Source organism: Lagopus leucura, unplaced genomic scaffold (assembly GCF_019238085.1).
Source record: "Lagopus leucura isolate 7727_CA_CO unplaced genomic scaffold, USGS_WTPT01 Super-Scaffold_100030, whole genome shotgun sequence".
Lineage (NCBI taxonomy): Eukaryota > Metazoa > Chordata > Aves > Galliformes > Phasianidae > Lagopus > Lagopus leucura.
In genome coordinates, this window is record NW_024962281.1 from 6,637,349 (window position 1) to 6,655,036 (window position 17,688).

Consider the following 17,688-nt stretch of genomic DNA (forward strand, 5'->3'; position numbering starts at 1 on the left):
TTATATTCCTTATAAATTTGAGAAGCAAGGAGAACATGCCTGACCTACACACCCTGTCCTGAATGTTCATTCCTAATGGAAAGATTCTGAAACATTGAGAAGAAAGCACAGTGTAAGAAGTGCACAGGCACAGAATTTTCATTTCCTTGCTGTTTTTCTTGCTGCTGCACCCCCTCTACTAATCCTCTGGCTTAGCTGATTAATGAGTTTATTCAGCTGCCTGCTTTAGACATTACAAAGAAGTGCTGGCAGTGAATTTCTACCTCACACGTTAGACTTGTGGCTGATTTAGGTTGGACTCACCCCATGTTAGTGCCCTAGGTGGCTAATAGCCCTAGAAAATCTAGCCATGAGGACTGGGGCTGCCTGGAGGAAACACAGATTCCCAGGTGTCTTGGATGTGTTTGCACACAGAAGGAGCCAGATGGTTTTCACTGTGGGTTTCCTCTGGCTTCATTCTGTGGGAGAAATACCTGAGTCGGATGGTGCCAGGTAGCTGCATGACTCCAGTGTGTTAACAGCTGCTCTAGATCCTTTCCCAGAGGTGCATTTAAAGCGTAAATGTGAAAAATAGGCAGAAATTGGTGCGGTCAAGTGAGGAGTCAAGTGAGGGATAGGCTTCATGTCTTGTTGCATTTAGTGGGCACAGAGGGGATGAGTTGATGGTTGATTTGTTGATCTTAGATCTTTTCCAGCCTTAATGTTTCTATGATTCTTTCCCCAGACCTGACGGGATGGGTCTGGTCTGAAGCATCCCAGTCTCCATGGTCGTGGTTCTAATTGCTGGATGGCTCATAAATGCTCTGGGACCAAAAGCACTTAGTGCATGTTAGCAAGGTTTTCTCATTCACAGCTCCCTGGGCACAAAAACACATGTCCATGCATGTACATAGTGTTGGAGTCATCTGAGGCTATGTGCAGTATTGCAGGTTTGACTCTGAAATGCACTGCTGTAACCAGCCTCCCAAAATACCACAAACTTCAGGTCAGATCTAGCATCACCTGCACAACTTAAGATAGAAAGCTGGGTGGCACATACTGGCAGTAAAGCTGACTATCCCTAAAACATGGGTAGTCTTTGGGATGTTTTCTGAGCCAAACAGAGGTGTGGGCTGTGGCTTTATCTTGGACAATAAACATGGAGAAGCAGGGAGATTTGGTGCTTAGGGACATGAATTAGTGAGCAGTATTGGTGGGTAGACAGTTGGACTAGAGGATCTTAGAGGTCTTTTATGACCTTAATGATTCCATGATTTCATGATCAGGAACTAACACAAATATAAGGAGTCTCAGAAAACTCCCCTTGCACCAGTATGCTTGTGTGCAGTGTGGAAAGCAGTGGGAAAGGAAATTTGCCTGTCTCTGGGCACCTTTGGCTGCCACATTCAGTTAAGCTCATTTCTATTCTGAGTTACATCAGTACTGTGCAATGATGAGACAGGCACAGATCAACATAAGGGCAAAAGCAGCTGAACCTGCACCTCACCCCGTCCCTTGCCATGCAGCTGTCCCCATCTCACATACTTGCTCTTGTGGTCTCGTTCCAGGGCAACCCACTATACTTCCAGTCTGCTAGAAATGTTACAGTGAACATCCTCAATGAGAAGACAAAAGTCCTCACTCGCCTAGTAACAGGTAAGGAGGGGGAAAGGCTGCATGGAGTTGTTATAGAGAGATGAAAGCAGGTGTGTTGTGGGATGCTGCACTGGCTTCACACAGCTCGCCGGAGGGGAGCCCAGGTGTCTTAGTGAAGAACAAATGGAAACTTTGCTCTGCTTTGTAGAAACAAAGGTAGAGACATGAAAGCAGTGCTGGAGACAGGCAGCTGGCTGGTGCTGTCTGATAACGAAGCAGACCATCGTTTTCATTTGAAAGCCAATCCAGAGACAGAAAGGTTAGCTGTACAACTCTGGGGTCAAGAAGAACATATGCAGGCTGACATCTCTGTCCTGGCAGGCGCAGGATTTTCCTGAGACTCTTTTAGCTTACCTAAGATCTTGGGAACGCTGCTGATTGACTGTGGCTGGTTTTGAACCCTGGGCAATTTATTGCTTTTTATGCCTCTTTCAGATGAAGAACACTGATTCTCCCAAACATTAGTGTGTTTGATGGATAAATGGGTGTTTCATAAGTCCCCAGTGCACAGCAGCCTTTGAATAGATGCATGTGTAGTTTGGGTTAAAAGAGTTGGAAATACTAATATGTATATATGATATAGGATAGATATTTATTTATTGAGATTTATCTAGGGACTGGGAGAAGTATTGCTGCATGGCAGAGCCAGTAATCCATAAACATGCTGTTTCTGCATGAGGCTGAGTTGTTTGGTTTGCTTAAATAACAGTTTGGCTTCTAGTCACAGTATTAAATAATTAAATATGCCACTTCAGAAAGCAGTGGTTTATGTGTCATGCATGAAAACTGCCTGGAGGAAGGGAATAAATTCAACCCCAAACTCACAGATTCTCACGTTCAGAACTTGTTTAGTTTGTTGGTTCTGCATATACTTACAAGAGGGAATGTGGTTCCCCTAAGCACCTCCTTTTCAGGAGAATTTGGAAGGACGCAGTCAGTGTGATGTCCCTGTTGTGATGTCCTGCACTGAGAGCATTTCTACACTTGGAACAGCTTTGGTTCACAAGTGGAGGGAAAATGTGGTCCCACATAGCACGTGCTGCACTGATGAATATGCAGGCAGTTAAATGGTGAGATATAAATCAAATTTAAAACTCAAAAGTATTTTATTTTCTCAGGATGGCTGCAGGTTCTTCAAGTGTTTCTGCAGACTCGGATATACAAGGGTCTCACTTTTCTGTAGTCCAAACGGTGCATATGAGTCTGTGTGCTGTGATGCTAACACAGGCAAACACTGGGTACAGGTGGGGGTTAGAAACTGCCTTTAAGAAAGTACTCACTTTGGAGAAATGAGACTCATCAGGAAGGTAGCAGGACTAAAGCTAAGTGCTGTCACTTTCTTGCATAGTAGCACGTTGCAGGGAGGCTGGGATTTGTTCTGGGCTGTGTGCAGCCTTAAGATGGCAATTTGTGTGAAGCTTAGCTGAGGTCAGGTAACAGAGGGTCTGCTCTTTGTAGTGTTTGAGCTACAGATCTGCACAGAATTGCTGTTTGGGCAGCTGATGTTTATCAGGTTCCACAACAGCACACTTTGCCTAGAGGCTCTCAGCACTGCACCGTGCAGCAGCCTGCAGGAGAAGCAGTGAAATTAAAATAAGAGCTCAGAGGGAAAGTTTTGCTCGTCTAAAAACTTTCTGAGATGTGGGCGACCATGCTGTTCGTTCAGCCTACACATGGCTCAGTTCCATTCCCTTCATGGCTCATTCTTCTGCAGGGCCAGGAGGGCAATGGTCCCAGGGTGGATCATACTGGGGGGTGGGACCAAGCTTAAACTGCAGCTTTAAAGCAAAGCACTCTTATAGTTTTGCTTCTGGCTGTTGTTTCTTTGTGTTTTGTGTTATGCTTGGTTTTTTTCATTGGACTATGCATGACAGCAGTATCATATTTAGCAGGCACAAAAGCGAGAATCTCTTACAGTGCAGCACCGATCCAAGAGAGGTGAACCACTGCTCTCCAAGTGTAGCTGGGTGCAATCACTGTTATTTGTGGTTCTGTCTTTTGGTAGAAATTTCTCAACTATGCCAAGCTTAATGGCAATTTAAGGCATACGTAAGCATTAAACAACATCATAAGTAGAAATAGTTAAAGGTTATTTGGGTGCCCTTTCCTATGGAGTGGTCACCCTCTGTAAAGCACAGGCATTGCTTCTTGTTGTATTAGATGCAGGTTGTGTCTGCAGAGCTATTAGAGTCATCTCAGCAAATGGGGTTATTAAATGTATGGAGACTGCTACTTGGTTTTCTTCCACTTTCACTCAAAGCTTATACTAAGTCTCTTCTCTCTAGGTCCCCAAGCAGTGGAAGCACACAGCCAAAAATTTGAGGTGAAAACCCTCTCTGGAAAATTGCTGTTTTCTGCAGATGACAACGAAGTGGTAGTTGGAGCAGAGAGATTGAGAGTTTTAGGTAAGAGATTACTCACTAAATCACTTTTTTAATATATACCTCTTCAAATTTTGGAATCATTTTGCCTGACTTTCCTTCATGCTTGTGGAAGGCATCTATTGGATACAAGCTGTTCACTGTCTTTATTGCTTTGAATCTTTCCCAGACACATTAGGGCCAGCAGTTTCTATCTGAGGAGTTTCTTAACTTGCACAACATATAGACCAGCTTTGGAAAGTAGATGACTTTATCTCTTGGGCCTGGGACAGTGTGGGTTCGCTGTACCAATGCTTCCATGGCTGCAACCAGTATCTCTGTGAAGAGGGAATGTTTTGTATTTTTAATCTCCCGCTCATCAGCAGCTTCTCCTTCATCCTAAAGCAAACAGTAAGGAGGAGACCTGCAGCAGAAAAGTCAACATGAGTTAAGATCCTGTATGCATTATCTGAATACTTTGCTGCCCTTCATATTGCTTAAGCTTTTCTTACCCAGATGTAAGACCATGTTGTTCATCTCTGAGCCATCTCCAGCTATGCTCAGGGATATGCTTAAATGTCTCCTGCATGGGAGGAGAAACCTGTGTTATCAGTGCTACAGCCTCCTTACTTCTCTAGTAAGTTCCTGAAAACAGAAGGATCAATGAAGGAGATTAGAATGATATATAGTATTTTTAATTATTGTTATTTACTCTGTATTAGATGGTGTATTGTTAGTTAATCAGAGAATCATTTGAGTTGGGATGGCCCTTTGAGGTTCATCTAGTCCAATTCCCCTGCACTGAACCCTATGTATATAGAAAGGAGCTTAAAATGAGGGCTGCAGAGTCTGGGTATCATGAATAAAATGTCATATCCAACCCTTATTTTTTTCACTGGTTGGTGGTGTGCTGTTCCAGATGGTTTCCTGTTTCTAGAAAGGGCAGCTGTAGCCCTTTCAAATTGCAAGTCACTGTTGGTACACAGTGGGCCAGTTTAGTCATCAGGTATACCCGAGTTAGCTGAGCTTCATGGGATAAAGGTTGAAAAAATTTGCAGCATCTTTTTCAGTAGAAAACTTTGAAAAAGATCATTCCAAATTCATGTGGTGTTGTTTCAGAGCTGGGGAGTGTTTGTCACAACGCACATGTACCACAAATCCCCTTCACACGGTGCCCTTCTGAACTCCCAAATCATGCAGTCTTTGTGCAGGGCAGATGAATTCAGAGCAGTGATCTTAAATGAGAAAGACTTATGTCATTGGTTCTTTGAAAAAATACGGAACTTTTGTTTACAAGTCACAAGTATACTCCTTTCCAGATTACGTACCTGTAAAAACATTGCTTTTATTTGCTTTCTGCTCTGGAGAAAGCAGCAATTATTTTTGATAGTTATTTTGAGTTCCTGCCTTGTTTTAGTCTCCAGAATAAACAGCATCAGAAGTATTACTAACCGCCGTAGTGCACTTTCATTTTTATTATTTTCAACTGTGTTTCTCAGGGTTTATTTGGCATTGCAGAGCAATCAGAAAAGAAAAGGTAGAATGCTATCACAGATGATGTTACACGGCAAATATTTCAACGACCTTGAGCTGAAATGCTTTCAGAGTTCATGCTTGGCTTTGTTTTTCTCCAGCTTTGCTTCCCCAATCTAATTATATCTCCAAAAGTGGTTGCCATGGCTGTTTGCCATGCTGGGAAGTGTTATACCATATGTTCATATTTCTTCCAGTGCTTTTGTCTGCACTTGAGGCTAGTCCAACTTGTAGTACACAGACAAATTCCTTTGATCATTTCTCTGGTGTTTGGGATCTCAGGTGCTGCCGGTACGTGTCTGCTGACACCTATCTACACTATGTAAATAGTCTCGACTTGTTCTTGTTATGGCTGAACACGTACTTGTTACAGAGGGAAGCGTGTGTCTGCAATCTGGCATGAAAGTCATCTTGCAGAGGTTACAGCATCAGTTATTGGACCTGTGGCTAGCTTTTAATCTTGTTAACAATAATTACTGTTTTCTTTGTGTGCTCTTCAAAGTGGATTCTGAAAGTTTGTTCTACAAAGTAATGCTGAAGCCTTGACATAACAGAAGAGGAGCTTTGTTTTTTTGAAATGGACTCTGCACTGAGTAGCTAAAGGGTTTTTCATCATTAACAAGGCATCGAAAAAGGGAGGAATATACAGCATTTAGATAACAAGCAGATACAAGTAGGACATATGTTGCATTTGATGAGGCTTCAAAAATTGCACAGTGTGGATGCAAATAACCAAATGAAAGTGCCTTTTATTTCTGGTTGGGTTTTGTTGTTGTTTGTTGTTGTTGTTTGGTTTTTGGGGGGAAGGGGCAGGCAGGAAGGTGTTATTTCTGATTTTTAACCACTAAACAATACAGAAAGACAGAGCTGATTCTCTTTGTGTGCATGATGCAGATGGAACTACTTCAGTGATTGTATTTGGTTTAGTGGATCCCTTCAAATTTGCCATCATAGGTGAGACTGGAAGATAATGGGAACTTCTGTTTGAGGACAGGGACATCTCTGAGCCCTACCACTGTGGTCAGCTCTCATGACATCTACATGAGCTCTTCCAGAACCAGCCCAAGGTCCCATTGCTCTGCTCAAAGCCCAGCAGCTGCCTTGGCCCAGCTGACTCAGAAGGAGCTCATGATTGCCTGTAAAAAGTCATGTAGAAACTGAATCTTCTGCCAAATCTGGCCTGCCCTTTTTCTTCTAAGCTCATCTGTGGGTTCATGCGATTGCCCAGCCGTCACCTCCACGCTTGTCAGGGGAGAGGATGGCAACACATGATCACTTCTAGCACCGCCTGCTTTTACAGTCCTCCATCCTGCAGAATTTGAGCACGTCATCATTTTTAAATGATACTACAATAGAACTCAGAGCATTCCTCATCTCTCTGAACCACAATTCTTTGCTTTTGCAGTGTTCAGATCTTGAAGGCAGAATCTGCTGCCACTCTTCCCCTGGGACAGCCCTGGTGGTGCCTGCTTTGGCAAGGAACAAGTAGACACAAACTCATGCCTTAGTCAGTATCCCCTGTGGGCTCATAAACCCATATGGTCAGCACTGTGGGAGATGAATGAGCTGCTTCTAATTGAATTTCTCTGTGGTTTGTCATACAGCAATTCCCCTTCCCGCCTCCTCCCCCCATAAGAATTGAAACATGTTCAAATGGATTGAGAAATGGTTCAGAAGAAATACTTCTTTAACCAAAGAGCATTAAAATTAACTTTAATATTTATTAATTACTAAATTTATTTAATAAGCATGTTGAATATTACTGCATTTATAAACAAAGGGCAATCATAAAGCATTATTCTGACTGTTAATTGGCTCTATTTATTCTCCAGATTAATTTTTAAATATGCCCTCTAGATGCCACTTGATACTAATTAACAGGGTTACATTATTATCTCTATACAAAAGCATTTTTAATTAAATCTAAAGCAATTTAAATTAGCACAAGTTTTTACAGAAATTAAAATCTGGTCAGATGCTTAATTTAGCCTTATGAGACAACATCTGATGGCATGCCAGTGTCGGTTCTCCCAAGGGCCATGGCATCTTTTTTGGAGATTATTTCTTGAAGTTTGTTTTCAGGGAAACTTGCCAGTATACTCTGCTGTTTAATATTTATGATGGATTTATAAACCTTTTTTTTTCTTTTTTTTCTTTTTGGCTAAGCTTCGTAGGGAATCCACATGCATTGCAATGAGCTGAGCTAAAAACAGCAAAGATGCGTTCCTGCAGGCTGCCTTGTTACACATCAACCACACTTTTTAACCATTCTTAAGATGATCTTTCTTCCTTGTGATAAGGGTAGGAGCAATCACAAAACCACAAGATCCCTTACCTCCAACAGATGAAGGCAAGGATTGCTCCCCGAATGATTCCCACACTGGGTGCTTGGTAAATGTGATTCTCACTAAATTTTTTCTTGTAAAATCATGCAATAATAACAGTTTGGTTACGTGGAAAACCCCAACTTGAGGAGGGTACTTTTTGTCCCCCAGTGTAAGGACTGCAGGAGCTCCTCCACAAATATGTGACCCACTTGCCCCACATATTGCAGCCCTCTCCAGTACAATGGCTGGCTACAAGATACCTTTGATCTTGGAACCATAGAGCTTGCCAACACCTTTCATGCCCTCCCTTCAAGTAACCAACCAGTAGCTGCACCTTTTATTCATAAGCACTGAGTTTTAGTACTCATGGAAGGATTTTTTTAATAGCGTTTGCAGCACTTTTGCTTTAAATGGGAGAAAAACAGCACTTAAATATGAGTGTGGTGAACTGATTTGTCTGTGCAAACTTGCCCAGCTGTCTCAAAAGCTTCACGTACACAAACATCTGTAGAAAGCCTTGAATTAGCTTGAAGGGAGGAAAAGAGGAATCCTGCAGAACTGCTGTTGCAAGACCAGCCTGGTTAGAGAACTCTGTTCACATTTCCTCAATATTACAATTTTTGTAGCTTTGTGGTATATTCTTTCCAGCTTATGTTTGCTGCAATATTTACAGCAGAGTAACTCTAATGAGTTCAAGAGTAGTTCATGAAAATCATGAAAAAAGTATTTCATGAAAATAATCTGCAAAGCCATTTGACTGGTTCCAGTCATTTTGGAGTGTGGTGTAAGCTAGAAATATAACAACTCACCACCCATTTTTGCTTCCTGCACCCTTCTTCCAAAGTGATTATTTATGGGTCAGAACATGCACAGTGCCCTTTACAGCAGCCATTATGATTTCAAAATGGTATTTTGCTGATTTGTTTATGGCAGACTGAGTAACTGTTGTAGCCAAGTGTTGAAATCTGAACAGAGCCAAAGAGGAAATAGAGCTTTCTGGCCTCACCAGTGTGTCTGCTGCAACTCCGTGCCTGGAGATAGATGGCAAGCTTCAATCTTTGTGTCTAGATCTTCTACATTTTCCCAAAAAAACGTATCCTTTCTATAGGTCTGTAGGTAGTTTCTTCAAGGGAGAAATGTTGCTACAATACTCATTTCTAGCAAATATAAGTATTTTTTACCGCGATCTTTTTCCTGTGCAAAAGCAGCTGAAAAGTTGCATCTTGCAGCTGACTCCATGAGGGCTTGGTGCAGCCAAAGCACGGCTGTGGCTCCGTGCTGTGCTTCTGGAAGCAAACACTGGACCATCAGCACTGTGTCAGATGCCTTTCCCAGTTCCTCCAGTTGCAAATGAGTTCCCGCTTGCTCAGGCTGCTTCAGAGACACCTGGATGTAGCAGTTGCTCCAAGCTCCCTTCTGTGCTCCTGGCAAGAGAAACAGGCGTGCCATGACCACGTTAGCTGTGCTGCTCACAAGGCTTGGACAGGCATTTGACCTTTTGCTGAAGATGCTTGAACTTCTTCAGGAAGTAGTTGTGAACATTGGCTGTTCACTCTCTATAGGTAATTAAGCGGTAGTACTAATACAGTCCTGGAGCAATTGCCAAGCTGTCATGTAGTCATTGGTCCTGCAGAAAAGGAACAGAGAATAGAATGAGAAAACTGGGGAAAGGTGCTGACAAATGCAGATGAAAGATTTGAGCATTGGCACCGGCACGGCTGGAAGCAGCCTCCACTGTCTGCAGCCTTCATTCATGGCATTGGAGTCTCATCCCATCTCGTTGCATATCTGTGGTACTGGAAGAAAAATCGTGTTTAGCAAACGTGAGCAGCAGGGGAAAAAATGTTTCCTGACAGCGATTAAAGCCACAAGACTTTTTTTTTTTTTTTTTTTGTCTCAGTTAGGAATTGTGCTATTGCCATGTCAAACTAACAGGCATGAAAAAGCGATTTAATGTGTAATCAGCAGTAACAGAGTAACAATTCAGAAATCATACATTAAAAAAAAAAAAAAAAAAAGTGGATGTGGTTGAACTGGATTGCTTTTTCCCCAGCGTTTCAGGTGGAAAAAAAGTCTCCTATCATATTAGGCAAGAAATTAGAATGACCAGAGCTTGAACAGGAGTGCTGGTCTTGACCGAATGCTTCTGATCGCTGTGCTGCCTTCAGGGCAATAGGTCTATTTAGACACTGTTGTCTATTCCTTTCAACAGTGAATTCAAATAACATTGCCCTTCTTTTTCAAAACCCACTTATCCAGATAGTAGACTTGTCTTTTGTTGGTGAGAACAATGTGTGTCAGGAGGAAGAAATAGCAATACGTTTTTTTTTTTCTGTTTGCTTTTGCTTCAAAGTACATTCCAGGCAAAAAGGATAGCATTTATGTAAAGTGTATAGGCTTCCAGTCCAGGCTGAAACGTGCTTTCAGATTGCGTTTCCTTAATCCTGTTTAAGGAAGAAGAAGAATCATCCACCATCAGATTAATATTGATTAAATGTCACAAGGATTATGAAAGAAACATACTGTACGCTCACCAAACACCAAAATCAAATTTAAAAGTGTGGCAGATTTATGTTTTATTTCCTGAGTGCCTTCTCCAGCCTTCACAACCTGATCTGTCTGAAGCCAAAAGAACATTCTCCTTGATAAATTTCCACTGGGTATTCCCACTTCAGGTGCTGTCCTGAATTTCTTTGCAAATTTACACAAGAATGCCAAGAACAGCTTCAAAGGAGCTCAGTGATGACTTTGCTGTTGTTGACCTGCAGAAAAAGTATTGAACGACCACAAAACTAGATCAGATGGAAATATCCAGAGGTCAGCAGAGGTTGTAGCAACTTTTTCTTCGTATGTCTTTTCTCAGTTTGGATACAAGCCCTCCTGTTCTTTTCTGTTATTGTTTATGTTTGTCAGGGGCTCAACCACTGAAGCTAGGCTGCAAGTTCAACATGTGTCTACAGTCACACACATCAGTAAAGACCTGTGTGCTCATTTGAGATCTTGCAGCTCATCCTATTGCTTGCACGTTGCCTAGCTTAAAAGCGGGATCCATGTATTTGTCAGCACTATGAGTCAGAGAACTGTTTCTCCTCCATCCCATGAAGCTGTTGGTGTTGGAGGCACAAGAAGTTCCCTTCTGGCCTGACCCAATGCTTAAGGTTGACTCATTCCCCATGTGCATATCTGGTGCCAAGTCCAAATCCCAAAGTCCTGGGATATTCTTAGTTACAGATAGTGAAAGAGAGAAAATATATTTGCTATCAGATTCTAAATAATTTATGTTGCATCTTTATTAAAAACACCTCTGTTGATAGTGTACACCACTCATTACACAGATTGTCCTTGAACAACCCCTCAACACTTTGGCACAAAGGTATGCAGACAGACCATTGCAGTCAACCATTTTTATCCAATAGCAGAAAGAAATAGGAACGAAACTTTATGGCTTTTGTTCAGCGCGGTGGGTTAACCTAGCCGTGCTATTATTGTTGGGCCCTGAAATAGACCTCATTGATTTCAGATTTGATGGGATTCAAGGGGAGCAACAGCAATTACTATGTTCATCCATTTAAAAACGTAAATTAGAGATGAATAAGGCTTTTAAAGCTAGGAATTAAAAGAAGTGGTCGCAAATCATTTCTGCCTGTATTGGATTGGATTTACTTCCTGGATGCCTGTTTGCCCAGACACCTTTCTGAGACTGTCACATATTACCCCAATGAGATCTGCAGAGGATAGAACCTCATCAGATGAGTATTTTCATGTACAAATTGCTGAATGTGTCCTGATCAATAACTGTGGAAATAGAAGTAGTTTCTGGTGATCATCAGCACACAATACATTGTCTATTGACCTTAGCTAGAAAAAAAAAATCAAAGCAAATCCTTTTCCTTCTCCCCACATTTGCACAGTGCTATGTTAAGGCAGTGTTCTAAGGAGAAGATACACTTAAGCCAACCTAATCACCGAGTCTGGCACATGGCTCTGAGCTCCCAATTTCATTATAAAGCAGTGGTATACAACTCTAAAAATGTACTGTGGATGTGGCATTATTATTTAAAGAATGCACAAACTGGGGAAATAATCTGTTGTGTAGAAAAAGTAAAAATAGGAAAGTGGGGAATAGCTCACCAAGTACATTTCCACTTGAGTAGAAACTTGATTTTTCACCCTCTGTGTTCTGTTCACCCCAAGTGCTGTTCAGCTGATTGCCACCTACCCTACCCACCTACTCCTACTACAGCAGGAGCATCAATCACTAGTCCAAAAATACCTGTTGTTGCGCTGTGTCTGAGCTCTTCTCCCTGTTGCAGCTGAGAGCAGTGGAAGTCTAGAGCAACAGTTTTGTGCAGAGGGAGCAGTATGTGATCAGGATCTCATCACAGGGACTGGAGCCCAGTTGTATCTCAGGGGAGCAGGATGGGCCCTTGCCTTTGCACTAGGGATGGTGCCAGGACAGAGTCATGCAGCTCAGATGATTTTGCAGGGCACAGGAAAAACAAGAAGCAGTTAGGAAAGTTGAACTGTTGATTCCCTCTTTTGTCTTGCTGGATATGTTGCTGGTTAAGAAAGTTGCATGTTCCAGTTGAGATTTTGCATCTTTCTTGGGGCCTCTGAAATCCCTCTCTGTCCTACAGAGTTACTGGCATCCAGCCATTGCCGAGGTCACACTACAGAGCCTCTGCCTTGGTGGTGTGTTTGTAATCTGCCAGTCTTTTGTCACAAAGCTCAGGAGATTGATTGGCTAATTCCAAATAGGGATGAAGACAGCTAACATTTCAAAGACCCTCTTCAACAGGAGACTGGCAGACCAGCATAGAGATACTGAACACGATGCTTCTGCTTTGTTTCAATCTAAAACTTGATAAAAAACACAGTCTGATTTCATGTATTTTGGATTCATATTATAAAGCAAGGTGATTGCCAAAAGGGCATAGAGCAAGGGAGAGAGAGGCAAGAGGAGATCAAGAAGGTGGTTGTAACTCCAGCAACTCACTTGCAAACTGCAACCAGGCTTATGTCCTGGATCCACATCCAGTTGGCTTCTAAGATACCTGAAGTACCGAAGAAATTGCAAGGTCTTATTTGGCAGACCTGTTCTCCAGTTCTCTTTGTTTCAATTCTAAAAGAGAAAAAAAGGAAGGGAGGAAGGGAGGGAGGGAGGGAAGCAAAAATAATCACTGAGATCGAATACTGAATGTTTCCTTGCTTAAGGTTCTTGTTTTTTGCTCTCACATGAAGTTCCCCCTCAGTTTATGTATGAGGGAGGGTGGGAGGGGAAAGCATTCACTGAGTGAATCTTCATGGTGATTCAGAACATTTTAGGTAGATGCTGTCATATGCTTTGTAAGTTCCTGACTGATTGTGTGGAATTAAGTTATTGGGCAGAGAACCAGCTAATGGAAACACATTGATGAAATCATTTTTGAGGGACATTAAATGGAACTTCAAATAAAGCTGAAATGGCTGTATGGATTTTTCAGTCAAACTGTTTATGAACATTTATTGGTGGTAAATTAGAGAGTGTCAGAAGAGGGAATCAAGTAGGTATGGCTTTTAAAAGGAGTCACTCTGATATAATACTGTGAGAAGGAATAGTTTATTGCCTAGGGATGTATGATACAGTATGTTTAAGTACAAATTATATGATTGTTTTCTTCTAAATGTCTTTGGCTGTTTGCAGGTGAGCTGCCCTTAGCAGCAGCAAGTCTCGGAAGGCAAAAAATATTTTCAATACTTGGCAATGAAATGGAAATTTTATACTATGCATTTTTCATGTTGGATAGCAAATGTTTTAATAAAGGATAATTCAGGAAGCAGAAGCTGTATTACACAATAGTAAATTTAATTTACTTTTCTTTTATGTTTTGCAAAAGGAGAAGACGGATAGAGTATCTTTGCTTGAGAAGGGAGATTGCAGCAGCTAAGTCTTCCATTGTTGGAGCTGTGCATTAGTACTGTTTGCCAAAACCCAGCATTCCTAGGGTAGGTAGTAATGAAAATAAGCCTGTGGGAATGCAGGATAGCAAAGCACCTTCTGGTCTTGCAAATCCTGTTCCCCACACCTTGCAGTCATGAGTTTGTCGAGTCTGTTAGGTTGTCTGTCCCATCCACTGTAAGGGAAAAGTTGTTCCTGTTTTCACTCCTCTGTTGCCCCCCACCCAAAAAAAAAGAAAAAAAAAAGAAAAGAAAAGAAAAAAAACTGTTTTTTTCTTCCCAAATGTATTTGGAACCAGTTTACTGCTATTTGCTCTCATGACAACTTTGGCCTATAGCCAGTAGTTCTTTTTCCTTTGTGTTATTTATCCTCCTAATGTGTTTATACACAGCATTCATATCCTTCCTTCACCATCGTGCTGTTATACTAAAAAACCTAGTCTTCCTAGCCTTCTTTTGTAGGGCAGGCTTTTTCAGTTCCTGCAATCAGACAGTGTTTTCTGTCTGCACATGATCCTCGAGTGAGGATGAGCTGGAGGCTACATTAAATTCAATTCAAGGATTCACTGGTTATTCTTAAAATAATGCCAGTCTTTTCTTGTTCCCATGTTTCTGTTAGTCTTGCCTCTTCTCATTCAGTTTAATGACATGCTTGCCTTTCATTTGGCCCTGTCCTACTGCTATGAATCATGAGTACCCCATGGCCTCTTTGTGGGACGTTCCCATTCAGGGAGCATCCAGCGTGGAGCAGAAATCCTCATTTCTCTCTAAGCACATGACCTTAGATTCCTATTTTTAAATTTCACCCTCTCCCTTCTACTCCCTAAGGCTACTCATTCATTTCACCATGACAGCCCAGTCCTCTGCAGAGCCAGGACAGCCTAATTCCATGTCAACAGCATATTTCTCTCAAACTTTCCTTCTTTTTGTGCCAAGGCCATTAGTAAAAATTTTAAATGAGGTCACTTCCTCCAGCCTAAAGATTTCACTTTCAACGCAGTCCAACACTGATGCTGTCACTGCCTGGCTGGGGACTTCTGTAGTGGTTGAGAGCCAGACTTTGGCACAAATGTCCAGTGTAGTTGAATTTTTCCAAATGTTTATCACCGTATGGAGGCACAGGGGGAGGCAGTGACCAAGGCTTTTCATGGAAAATAGAAAAGTGGTGGAATTGGGCACGTTTCCAAATTTATAATATTTCAGATAGCACAAAAAAGAATGGAGAATGGTTATTTACTATTTCTCACAGTCCAGGGCAGGATCAGCGTCCAATGAAATCATCAGGCTGCAAGGTGAAACAAAGGATGGACTTCTCCAGAGCATTTAGTCCAACTGCGGGCCCCCTGGTAGAGAACTATGGACAGTAAAATCATGATGAGGTTGAAAAACAGAGGTGAGAAACGTTTACCAGTGTCTCTCTGGTGGCTGGATGACAGCCAGCCCTCAGAGACCCTCAGCTGATGACAGCCAGAGCCGAGGGAGGGATGGTGTAACCCTGGCTCCTCAGCATCCCTTGTGGCTGCTGTCCTACACGGTGACAGGGACAGGCAGCCCTGTGGGAGATGTCCTGTGCTTAAGAGGGAATAATAAGAATTGATGCTGTCAAGGCAGGTGGCATTCATTTCTAATTCGTATTGAAGGAGTGAAGCGGAAAGGTTTGGAAGTCTCGTTTCTGTTCCCAGTGATAGGGGGACTCTTCCACGGATTTGGGAATGATGAACACAGAAGAAGCGGGTTTAAGGACTGTGTGAAGGGAAAGGAAAACCAGGGGATGGGTGAAAGGAGAGGAAGCCTTTTTCATTTTCAGTCTTCTTGAAATAACTGCACTGGAGTCTCCACTGGCTTAGTTTCCAGAGTTGCTTTCTATGTTCAAAGAGATAATGAAAGACTGGAATATTCCAGGTCATTAGAAGTATGCCAGTTCTCCTCATCCTGCAGGTGTTCTGGTTACTTGCAGATCTCACACTTAGTGTGTAAAAATGAATGAAAATTACTGGCATAAACAAAGTCACCTGTTGAGCAATGCAAGTGGGGAAAGTGGTAGAATATCTCCCTGCACCTCTCGCACAGCACTTTCTCATCTTCCTCACCTCAAAAATCATTATTTTATTATGCAGTGGGTGCAGGCTACATCTTTCAATAAGTTTCATTGGAAGGCTAATAACCAAGGCAATTGTGTGGATAAGCAGAGTCTTAAATTGTTTGGAAACTGTTGAGAGAGGACAGATCAGATAATAATAACCTTCATGGTTGGCAAGCTGCACCTGCTTCTGACAACTTGTAACGATGAAGGCTTATAGTTAACTTAAGAGCTAAATATCTATATTGGGCCATGGAATCAATTTCAATTCCCAAGTATAAAGCTTCAGACTTTAGACTGCTTTTGTCATTTTTGAGATTACTTTGTTTTTCTCTAGGTTAAAAAGGAGTTGTTTTTTTGTTTTACGGACGTTGAGAGTGATTATTTTCATTCCGTTTTTTTCTGTTAACTCATAGGGATGGCTTCATTAATCTATCTCAGTGCAAAGACAGTGTACTCACATCAAAGCCATGAGTGTTTCTCCCTTACAACAGTAGTTACAAAAAGGTGTTGTGTTTACATTTTGCATCGTCTTCCAATGTGCTCATAGGTAACAATTTTAATAGGACGTATTAAAAACAATCTCAAACATATCTAAATGATCCCATCAGGGTCTGTAGCTGGCATCAGAAGCTTTATCAAAGAAAAAAAAATTAGGACATTAAAAAATGCCACTGGTACAGTTTGCGTGCAGACACTGAAATTGGTGTGAGGAACGCAGATAATGAATGGCTAGTTGGTCACAGTGTAAATGCATGTAAGGTCTGGGTGTAGGAATGTAGGTCAGATTTGTTCCCTGGGCAGGCAGCTATGTTCAGGACAACAGGAACATGAATTTCTTGTTTATTGCCATGGGTAAGACTATATCATTCACTGATGTGCTAGCACTGAATGTTTCAATGAGAACGATAAGTGGCATAATGCAGCATGGAGGGTTGGTGACACCCCCTGGGGACAGCTGTGTCCAGTGGTGAGGTCTCAAACAGAATGTTTTAGAAGGGGAATGGGTTCAGAAAAGAGCAGTAGAAAGTCTGGAAAACATGAATGATTCATGTTCACAGAACAGAAAGCCATAACATTTTGGAGAACTGAAGAAAAAGTTGAGGTGGTTGGGTCATTGTCACTAAATAAATGCAGGAGAAAGGTGAAGATTTGTGTTCATGCAGTGTCCATTGGTTGGCATGCAATGATGTAAGAACATTTAGTGGAAGGAACAATTCTGATTAGATGCCCTTTTTAAAATTAGAACAATTAGTGGAAAAGCTTATTTTATGGGCTCTCTTTGGCTTAGAAATGAAATTTGGAGAGCACATTTTTCTAAAGAGACACAGCGTGGCTCATTCGTGGACCTGTTGCAGAAATGACAAGAGCACAGCCTGACCTGAGAGATGCCTGCAGTAATTGAGCCAAAATTTGGTTTTCCTTTGATTATTTCTCAGAGCCCAGCAAAAGAAATAATTTCATGACATGCATCCAGGTTCATTAGTGAGAGATGTAGCTGCATTGGTTATTAAAGAGGTATCTGTTCCAAGCTCCCTGCATCAGCTGGGTCAGCAAACACCTCCCATATTCAGGACACAAATTTTACAGCCTGAAGTGCAGCTTACAGGCAAATCCCAATTGTAGTCGAGACAATCAATTTCAGATGATAAGGATTTAGCTTTTCCTGGGGACAGAAGGGGTGTGTGTGAGAGAGAAATGGGGTCAGGCAATGGGGAAATGGGGTCAGATTAAAATTGCACCTAGGTATGATTTGACAATCACTCCCCTGATAACAGCTTATAATGTTTACAATTTGTCTTCTGTTTTGTTTTGT

General features: G+C 41.8%; 1 protein-coding gene across 4 annotated transcripts in view; it reads left to right on the top strand.

Annotated features, from left to right (window-relative positions):
• The window catches only part of SGCD (sarcoglycan delta), a 309,952-nt gene that overhangs the window by 257,469 nt on the left and 34,795 nt on the right, over positions 1 to 17,688 (top strand). For all 4 annotated transcript variants that reach the window (XM_042881464.1, XM_042881463.1, XM_042881466.1 and 1 more), the window contains 2 exons: positions 1,548 to 1,635; positions 3,921 to 4,040. In XM_042881464.1, coding sequence (XP_042737398.1) covers positions 1,548 to 1,635; positions 3,921 to 4,040 — 208 coding nt within the window. The remainder of the gene's footprint in view (positions 1 to 1,547; positions 1,636 to 3,920; positions 4,041 to 17,688) is intronic.